This window comes from Triturus cristatus, chromosome 2_2 (genome assembly GCF_964204655.1).
Source record: "Triturus cristatus chromosome 2_2, aTriCri1.1, whole genome shotgun sequence".
Taxonomy (NCBI): Eukaryota; Metazoa; Chordata; class Amphibia; order Caudata; family Salamandridae; genus Triturus; species Triturus cristatus.
The window spans coordinates 96,453,128-96,463,417 of NC_140582.1; the positions used below are offsets into that span (position 1 = coordinate 96,453,128).

Here is a 10,290-nt window from a genome sequence, read left to right on the forward strand (position 1 = left end):
GCGTCTGCTTCAAAGTTCAGGCACCTCGAGACCCTTGAGGGAGCTACCCATCCTTAGGGTCTCTGTCCTCAATACCGCCTTTCGCCCACCCCGGGTCAACTATGCCTCACGTCTGCCCCCGAGAGTGCCAGGTGGCGCTCCAGCTGGTCGTGGAGGCAGTGAGTGGCAGACTGGTGCCCGGTCCCGGTGAGGCTCTGCCGCTCTTTATAATATATTAAATGAATGGTGTGGGCGGGTGCGCGCGGAGCGCAGTTGTCTCCGCGACACGTCTGCGCAGTACGCGGTCTCGGGGCTGGTGACCAATGAATGAACTGCCTTGCCCTGATTGAATTTAGCGTGCGCAATGTGGGGCGTGCATTACTAAAAGTGCGGCGAGCGGCGTGCGCGTGAGAAAATCTGAAAAATAAAGCAAACATCTCCCTCCTCTGCTGAGTGATAACACCACCAAATGCGATGCAGCGCGCGTAACAAAATTTGTTTTCTTTATTTTTTTCGTAACTTACCTGCGATCGGCCGTATGCCGCATTTTGCAACCCCCCACCCTGCCCCTCCTCTGCCCCACTTCACCGCCCCGGTAACACGCCCTATACGGGCCGTCGCTGGACACCTTTTGTGACACCCCTCTACCTGTTTCATGGTCATTAGTCTAAGAAAGACCACTGTAACTACGAAGGGTATCCGAGAATTATGGGCTTAGCTCGAGGGCTTTATGTACGCAAAATAAGAATTTTGAAAGATGTCTGATATGGTCTCACCCCAGATCAACCTGTTCTGTGGCCATTTCCTTGTGCTCCAAAAGGCTCGGAGCATTGTCCTCCCAGAGTGAGAGTATCGAAAGAATTAAACTAATAGAAGTAAGGAGAAATACGTAAATAAGTTCTCGTGGAAATTACATAGAAATTAATGCTAGATTAGTATTCAGGTAAAGCTATAAATTTACATTAAACATTGATAAAAACTAATATATGTGCCCACCATCTAGTATAACATAAAATAGAAAAAAGACATTTGTCAAAATATGTTTTTAAACCACAAACCAGCTGGATACCTTTTCAGTCTTGCTTTGCCAGCCAAAAGGGAGTCCTGTGAATCTGAAACCAAACTCCAATGTAGGTCCCCATGCACTCATTCTCCTCAGCATTGCCTGTCATTTCCAAATTTGTATTCCATTTCATTTTCCTGATCTGTGCAGCCAGTCTTGACACTTGTCACGCACAGCAGCACACAGATGGCTGCCACCGGGCATCATATTCACTTGCACATAGGTTCCACATACCACATATTGACAAACTCTACTGAGCGTCAATTTTGCTTGCGATTATGAGACTGACTGGCATAAGGTAACTTGCATGGGCAAAGCACTAGGTGTGTCTTGAATTTTCAATTATAGTCCAGACCTATTGGCTTTGCCAATGTTTGTTTTTCCTCAGTGGAAGATAGGTTTTGCTGATGACTGTAGTATAATCTAATATGGACTGCCTGTGATTGCTGTGCAGGCTTGTCTGCCACAACCACTGCTGCTACCCCCTTCTCCCTACTTTACGTTTTAGTCATGGAGCCCAAGGAGGGGAAGGGAATGATGGAGGGTGATAGAAACAGAACTTGATAACATTTGCCTATCTCCAGAACATTCTTGTCAACCTTTCATGTTCTCATTCTTGCATTATTACTGTATTCTAACTTATGTGAGTAACATATATTCCACATCTGCAATGTTTATTCTTCAGGTTAACACAATACCCTTGGAGGAATCCCATTTCATTTACTAATTTGCTCTGTCCCTGTCTGTCTTCATGTTTTACCCTATTGGGCTCCCTCCAAATGGAATTGCAACAAACAGGTGTGCGTTTAATATATCCTGCCCCATCTCCTCTTGGTTTCTGTATGCTGCATATGGTAAAGGGAGGGAACCAACCTATAAGGGATTCCCCTTCATCTCTTAAAAATCGTTTTTTGTATGTGGTGTTTATGACCGCAGATGTGTCTTTTCATATCACCATCAACAAGTTACTATAAGTAATGAGTCACAGGGTTTTGATCACAGAAAGATGCGAGGCCAAATAGGCCCTTTTAAGATTTTAGTTGGTAACTTGTTTGCTGAACGCGGTACAGCTGCCATTGCTACACCGTTTTCCTTTCGACCCCCTTCTGTCTTCTGTTAGCACTGCAAAAATACTGGCTATTTGTTCAGGTTTTGAGATTATGACTGGGAGATAAATTGATGCTTGGATAAGAATGCCTGTAAAATTCACACCATTGTTTTTCAACATGGCAAATCTGTCTTTGAATATTTTTATTACCATGTAATGTAGATTTTCCTAATAAATTATGACGGAAAGTCTTAATTTTATTAAAGACACAGAGGCGAGTATTATGCTTACTTTTCTTGCTTTATTCTCAATAGCAGCAAGATAAACTACCACTCCCAGAAGGCTTGGTGAAAGAACTACCAGCCAATGGGAAACAAAGAAAACAAATATCGTCCAATCACAACCAAGGCAGTAATATAAGGTCTATCGTGACTGCGAACAGCCCTCTTTTCTTATGCGAGCAATTACAAAGTATGCAAAAATAAAGGAGAAACAGATAGCAAAATGCATAAAGTCAAAGTCCATGTGAAAAATTCTTTTCCAAAGACCACCAGAGGAGACTCGGGGGAAGGTCAAATCCAGGTACGGAAATTGAAGGATCAGAAGGAACGATCTTGGCAGAATCCAGGATGATCTCAGGATGATGCCGGTGGCAGCGCTGGAGTGCCTGTAGGGAGGGAGAACACCAATTAGAAGTGTTGTGGCGGGATAATACTCGCCTCCGTGTCTTTAATAAAATTAAGACTTTCCGTCATAATTTATTAGGAAAATCTACATTTTATGTCAAGACCGGAGGCTCCTATTATGCTTGTTCAAAGCATATCCACTACCAGAGAAGAAGTAGTAACAACAGGTTTGCAGTAAAATGTACGAAACACTGAATCATTAGACCAATCTGCTGATTTCAGGATGTCTTCCAGACGGGAGCCAGCCCAAAAGGCTTTAGAAGCCATGGCCCCTCTAGTGGAATGAGCTCCGAAAATGGAGACGTCAATACCTGCCAGGGACATGACCCAACGAACCCAACGGGCCAGAGTAGCAGCAGAAACAGGATGAAAGGGTTTACGAAAGGAAATAAGGAGTTGGGAACTGGAGGAAGTCCTGAGATCAGAGGTCTTACTTTCATAAACTTTTAAGCATTGACCTACACACAATTTGGGATTAGAGGGAAAATAGGGATAAAACACAGTATGTAAATTAGTCTTGGTACGTTTATGAATATGAAACATCACCCCAGTAGGAGTAAACTGTCTAGAAGAAACATCTAAGGCTTTCACATCAGATACACGTTTAATGGAAATTAAACATAATAACATAGTAAGTTTAGCTGAAATCATTTTCAAAGAAAGAGCAGAATTGTCAGGCCAATTAGAAAACAACTGTAAAACCAGATTGACATCCCATAAACTAGAATACTTAGCCAATGGCGGTTTTGAAAAACAAATTCCTCTGAGCAATCTGCATACCAAGGGGTGAGCTCCCGCAGGTATTCCTTCAATGTGGGCGTGATTGAGAGAAATGGCCGATCTGTACAGGTTGATGGTACGATAGGATTTGCCCGAGCTAGCCTCAGAGGCTAGGAAATTAACAATAAAATTCAGAGAGGCTGAAACGGGATCGACAGATTTCTGCAGACACCAGCTTGACCAAAGAGACCATGCGGACTTGTAAGCCTTGGAGGTGCCTGGGGCCCATGCCCGACTAATGAAGACTGAAGCTTCCTGTGAAATGACGAGATCAGAAGAGGAAGGCTGGAAATTTTCCAGGCGGACAATATCAGTGATTGGTTGACCATTAAAGGATGGGGATTGCCCTTAGGATCAGAAAGAAGATTGGGGGAAGGAGAAAGAAGGACGGTAAAGTCCACCGCCAACTCCAGGAGAGATGGGAACCAAATCTGGGACTGCCAGAAAGGAGTTACTATTACCAAGGACGTCATTTGACGACGCACCTGCGACAGGACTCTGTTGATCAACAGGAAAGGAGGAAAGGCATAATTGAGGTGAAGGGACCAATCTTGGAGGAAGGCATCGGTCGCCAGAGCCAAAGGATCCGGACGCCAGCTGAAGAAGTGAGGTAACTGTGAATTGAGGCGGGAAGCAAAGAGGTCTATTGAGAAAGGACCCCACAACTGAGAGAGGGAGAGAAACACGGAAGGAAGAAGCTTCCAATCGCTGGAATCCCGGAGAAAGCGAGAATGCCAATCGGCAACGGCGTTGAGATCTCCTGGGAGGTACTCCGCAGACAGCGAGAGTTTGTTGGAAAGGCAAAATTCCCAAAGACTTTTTGCCAATTCCGCTAGAGCCTTTGATTTTGTGCCACCGAGATGGTTTATATAGCGAACCGCAGAAACATTGTCCATGCGTAGGAGGATGGTACAACTCACTCTGTCTTTTGCCAGACTCTGGATTGCAAAGGAGCCTGCCAGCATCTCTAAACAGTTGATGTGCAATTTGGACTCCTCTTTTGACCATGTACCGCCAGTCGATATTGGTCCACAACGGGCGCCCCAACCCGTCAGGCTTGCATCGGATTCTAATACAAGATCTGGGGCGGAAGCGAAGATAGTTCGACCGTTCCAGGCTTCCAAATGGTTCAACCACCATTGCAGCTCCAGGCGAGATTCGAGATCTAATTCTATTTGATCGGAATACGCGAGACCTTGTCGAAGATGTCTGATCTTTAGGCGTTGAAGAGCGCGATAATGGAGGGGACCTGGGAAGATTGCCTGAATAGAAGGCGAAAGAAGGCCGACTATTCCTGCAAGGGTTCTGAGAGAAATGAAGGGACGACGCAGAACCTGGGAAATCTCCGTTTGAATCGTGGAGATCTTGGACTGAGGAAGAAACAGAGAAGCCAAGGGGGAGTCTATGCGGAATCCCAGAAACTCCATACTCTGAGTCGGGATGAGAGAGGACTTCTCTAAATTGAGGAGGAAGCCTAATTCGAGTAGAAGAGAACGAGTAGTGCTGAGATCGTTCAATAATGCCAATTTGTCTAGGTTCATGAGGAGGATATCGTCGAGATAAATGATGAGTCTGATCCCCAGAGATCTGAGATAAGCTACGACGGGTCTCATTACTTTTGTGAAGCACCAGGGTGCTGAAGAAAGACCGAAAGGCAGAGATCGAAAACGATAAGTGACGTTTTGCCATTGAAATTGGAGGAATTTTGTGTGCGATTCGTGAATAGGAATAGAAAGATAAGCGTCTTGGAGATCGATGCGAACCATCCAATCGTTCTGACGCAGAGTATCTCGTAAATGTAGAATTGTTTCCATTTTGAAGTGGCGATAAACCACGAACTGATTGAAAAATCTGAGATTGATCACCGGTCTCATCTTTTTGTTCTTCTTTTGAACAAGAAAAAGGTTGCTGAGGAAACCTGAGGGATCGAAGGGAGAAACGAGAATAGCTCTTTTGGATAGAAGGGCCTGTATTTCTGAGGTGACCAGAAGGGACATTTCTGTGGAGAACACCAGAGGCGGAGGAAGTGTGTCTTGAAAAGGTGGAGCGTAAAACTCGATACGATAACCTTGGACGGTGTTGAGAACCCAAGGGTCTGCAGTGAGGGTCTGCCATCTGTGAAGGAAAAGGGATAAACGCCCCCCTACAGGAATAACTGCACTCACCTTGTTGAGAGTTGTTGTGGCGGAAACCACGTTGGCCCCTGCCTCTGTAACCCCGACCTCTTTGGGGGTAAAATTGGGGCTTAAAATCCTGTTGGTTGGAATTGAAGGAACCACGGGAGCCTTGGGACTGGAAACCACGGCCGGCAGAGCGGCTCCTGCCTCTTCCGGCCCTGCCAAAAACCCGAGAAGGGAAGACCTTCTTGATGGATTGCTGCGCCTTATCCAAGGAGGCAAAGGTGGTGACGAACCTACTTACATCTTTCACCAATGAATCTCCAAAAAGAAGACCGTCAGCCTTGACACCAGGATCAAGGGGGGCAAGGTTGGCAAGTTTTGGATCTAGCTTTATTAAGAGGCCTTTGCGGCGCTCATGAGTCAAGGCCGCATTAGCGTTGCCTAAGAGACAAAAAGCGCGTTGGACCCACAATGAAATATCCTCTGGATTAAGACCCGTGCTATCAAGACGAGCTGTCTCAGCCAAATCAAAAATCCGGGCCAGAGGCCCCACCAAATCAAGCAATTTGTCCTGGCAGGAGGACCAAGCCTTGTCCACCCCTTTACGCGGATCCTTGCCAAATTTGGAAAAGAAAGTGAGAAGAGGTTGATCAATCGCTGGAGTAGAAGTAATATGGGAAGGGAGAGAGGGCTTCGGGCACTCGGACTTTAGTTTAGCCCTGACAGTTTTGTCTAAAGGAAGACGAAGTCTTGTGGTAATATACTCTCCCACGTGGTCAATGGGGAACCATTCTGTAGAGTTAGGGTGTCTGATAGAAGCAGGGTCAAAAAGAGGGGTACCCTCGGGATCAAGCACCGGCTCTGATGCAAAAGCATCTAATTTCAATTTCTTAGGAGGAGACGATGGGTTTACGATATCAAAGATATCATCAAGGTCAGTGGCGTCACCCATATCGTCATCCGTATCATAAATGGTAGAAATGACCAATTTCTGTGGAACCTCCGGGTTGTTGGACTTGGCCTTACGTTTGCCAGCTAAACTTTTTAACCCCTCCTGAGTGGGAGGCCTGGGAGGAACCACGTCCTCTGTCATATGTGAGGAAGACTCACCAACCACTTTTGACGCCAAAGAAGAAACCTTGGAGTGTACCACTGTAAGCTTTCTGCTATCCCCCGCAGATTGGGCCATTGCTTTGGTCATTAAACTTAAGAGGGAATTCTCCATAGTCTTTGAAAAACGCTTCATTGAAGCTTCAACAGCAGTTTCTACTGAGGAATTAATAAATGAACTCAAGTCCTCTTTAAATTCTTCACCCTCATTATCATTTTGCCCGTCTGAAACCTGCATGGTGAAGAAAAGCTGGGAAATGTGCCACAAACCAGACTATAAAAGGTTAATTGAGCAGAAAGGAGTGTGGGCGTGTAAAAAGGAGGAAACCCCTCCCTCTAAGGGCGTGTGAAGCAGAGGACGGTAGCACGAGGGCTGAGGCAACAAAGCGTGTGGAGAAAACACAAGCGGAGACGTTGAAAGCCTGAAAGAAGGTGTGAAGCGTTGCGCCACCGGTTTGAGGAAGGCAGCGACCGGTGAGAGAGGCGCGCGGGGAACACACGAAGCGTGCAGAGCAGGGGGGGGAAGCGGAAGAGAAATTTCATGTACGCGCGTATGAGCGCGAGGGAAACAGAAGCAGCGAAGCGTCGCTGAAAAAACCCAAATATATTTACATAAAGAGCATAATTCAGTAACATTAGTCATATAAACCACGTAAATGTCAAAAAGGTACTTATCTTGACTGGGAGCAGCAAGAAAAGAGGGCTGTTCGCAGTCACGATAGACCTTATATTACTGCCTTGGTTGTGATTGGACGATATTTGTTTTCTTTGTTTCCCATTGGCTGGTAGTTCTTTCACCAAGCCTTCTGGGAGTGGTAGTTTATCTTGCTGCTATTGAGAATAAAGCAAGAAAAGTAAGCATAATAGGAGCCTCCGGTCTTGACATAAAATTAGTTTACACAACTTTAAAATACTTTTAAAGTGCTTTGAACTTGTATTTGCTATTTTGTCAGCTAGAAATGACAGCAAACCTAACCACACCACACAGGATGGTTTACTCCCATCCAAGATGAACACATCAGAGGAGCGCCCAATGGTAGGGCAAAGTGGTAGGTGGTGGGCCGTGCCTCGGGGGGGGGGCTCCATGTGCTTTGCAGGGGGGCCCCCTCAAGTTTCATTACGCCACTGGCCACATTCCAGCATTTCTGTAACTAAAACACTTTTTGGAACTACAGCTGTAGCTGAAATCCATCAGCGCTCAACAAATAATCAAATTTGTAATGCAGGCCCACGAGAGGGAAAGCTAAAACGAAACTTCTCATTAAAAAGAACCTCTTTCCATATACATAGATAAGATAGTTATTAATTTCAGAACTTTCAACAGGTTACCTATGTGGGGCTGACACTAGGGATTCACGTGCACCTAGATGCCATTTAGCAGGGTGGAGACACAGCTAGGAAACATATGTATTCACTAATGAAATGCACTTGTTCAACATTGTAGCAACTACCCTGGAATACTGGTAATCAGGTTGGAACAGATCGAATCCGAGTTACCCTTAGAGAAACCAAGAAAGTGAGACCCCTTGCTTCTGTAAAACCACCCACACACACAGGGCCGGAATGACTACCGGGCGTTTTGGAATTCTGCTGAGCAGGGGGCTGATTTCACTGCGGTGGGGGATGATTTCGTTCATGGAGACCTGCGTGTACTTCGAAATAACTAAAGCAAAACGAATTTCGTTCAGTACACGCAGGTCCCCATCAACAAAATCAGCCCCCAGCTCAGCAGCATCCCAAAACGCCTGGTAGCCAGTCTACACACACCGACACCCACACATACACACACACAAACTCTCTCTCTCGCTCTATTTCTTATCCAAAGGGAAAGGTGAAATGCTAGGCACAAGGCCTACTGTAAGCAAGAGTTGCACAAGATTCAGCAGTGCACTGTTTGAGCTGGTTGAGAGCCTCTACTCTGGTCCCTGGTAGATTCAGAACTGCTGGCTGGCATCACTTTGAAGGAGAGATCGAAGGCAGGGCCATTATCTCATGGTAGGACAAGTGGGCCAAAGAAAGAAAATGGATTGCAATGCAGAAATATTCACTTTTATGTCTTGAATCCAGGTAAGGAGATGCCTGTCTCCTAGGTTGTCCTGATATTAGGGTACCAGCCCAACCACACATGCACGGTTCGTTGTGAGGCTTGGTTGTGATTGGTGCTTGAGTTTCCTTACCAGGATTTAAGTGATGATGGGACCCCCACAGTAACAACGCCATGTGCCCAGCCTATTCAGGAGCAGCTTGAAGCTTTGATCTCTTGGTGACCTATGACCATTAGCTGTGCCTGCCTGGGATTTCGACTTCACTGAGACAAGAATGACAAGAATGTGCGCCTAAGGCCATCTTTGATATTATCATCAGCTTTCAGAAGATTTTCAGATGATTAATACATGTTTTTCTGTGCACAAACATTATAGCGCACAGCCCCCAATGTTAGGGCTATAAAGGTAGAGATCCTATGGGGTGGGATGCGCATTGCCAGTCTTTGTTCTCAGAATGGGAAAGAAGACAAAACAGTGCCAAACGGGGAGTATCCACCTGGGGGCGCAGTACATCACTACCCAGCTAAATGTGGACTTTATTCTGGTTTCCAAGCAGCACTCCCATTATTAGCACCATGAGTGTGCTATGACCCCGATGTTTATGGGCCATATAAGATGGATGCTACTATGCTAATGCGCCATATAAAATATATGCCACTATGATACTGGACCTATCGGAGAAATATTCCAGTGGAAATAATATTTTACTACCTAGCCAAATTTGTATAGAATTCGATTACTAGCGGCCTCCTCACATTTTTGGTTTAGCACCAAGGATATATACTCACTCGGATGCTTTTGGGCTACACAAGACACACACCACTGTGTTTCTGGACCTATTAGAAAGAATTTCCTTCAATGCTATCATTCTCTTGACTGAAGTGTGTCTTTGTCTTCATCCTGAGGAAGACCATGAAGTCATCTCGCGTCTGGGGTTCGAAACGTGGGCCAGTATTTAAGATCGTCTGTTAGAAATTTGTAATTTATCCCACAAAGAGTGAAATTTTGCAAGGTATATCCACCTTCGTCCATGATAAAAGCTATAGTTAGCCAAATAACATTTATAAGTGGATCTAAACCAATTGCAAGATTTCTCTTTTGCACTACCTCACAAACACCACTTGCTGCACTTTTTTCAACACTCGCCTTGCCCGCACGCACTGGCCTCCACAGACTACATCCTCCTCGGAGACCTGAACTTCCACCTCGAGAACGCCAACGAAGCAACTCCACCACCCTGCTCGACAACCTCGACAACCTTGGACTAAAACAATTCGGCACGACACCCACCCACTCCGCTGGACATACGCTCGACCCTATCTTTTCCGCCAGCAACCACGTCACCTTCAGCCACACCATCGAACTCCACTGTACCGACCACCGCTGCGTCCACTTCTCCTTCTAGAAAAACACCCCACACAACCACCCGCAACTAATCCCCCACCGCAGCTGGAACAAA

At 45.8% G+C, this 10,290-nt stretch overlaps 1 protein-coding gene across 1 annotated transcript; it reads right to left on the minus strand.

Moving 5' to 3' along the window:
- Positions 1–2,604: 2,604 nt before the first annotated feature.
- On the minus strand, positions 2,605–6,997 carry LOC146861935 (uncharacterized). Its single transcript, XM_085643047.1, has 3 exons — positions 5,722–6,997; positions 3,557–3,666; positions 2,605–2,757 (listed from the first exon to the last, which is right to left on the minus strand). Exons 1-3 carry the CDS (start codon positions 6,920–6,922, stop codon positions 2,605–2,607), a joined length of 1,464 nt encoding a protein of 487 aa, XP_085499173.1. The 5' UTR covers positions 6,923–6,997.
- Positions 6,998–10,290: the final 3,293 nt, after the last annotated feature.

Coding starts and splice junctions, on each gene's coding strand:
- LOC146861935 (XM_085643047.1), bottom strand. CDS start 6,922: ATGAAGCGTTTTTCAAAGACTATGGAGAATTCCCTCTTAAGTTTAATG. Junction 3,667..5,721: donor CCACAACAACTCTCAACAAG/GTGAGTGCAGTT, acceptor TTAATTTCCTAG/CCTCTGAGGCTAGCTCGGGC. Junction 2,758..3,556: donor CTGCGGGAGCTCACCCCTTG/GTATGCAGATTG, acceptor CCCTCCCTACAG/GCACTCCAGCGCTGCCACCG.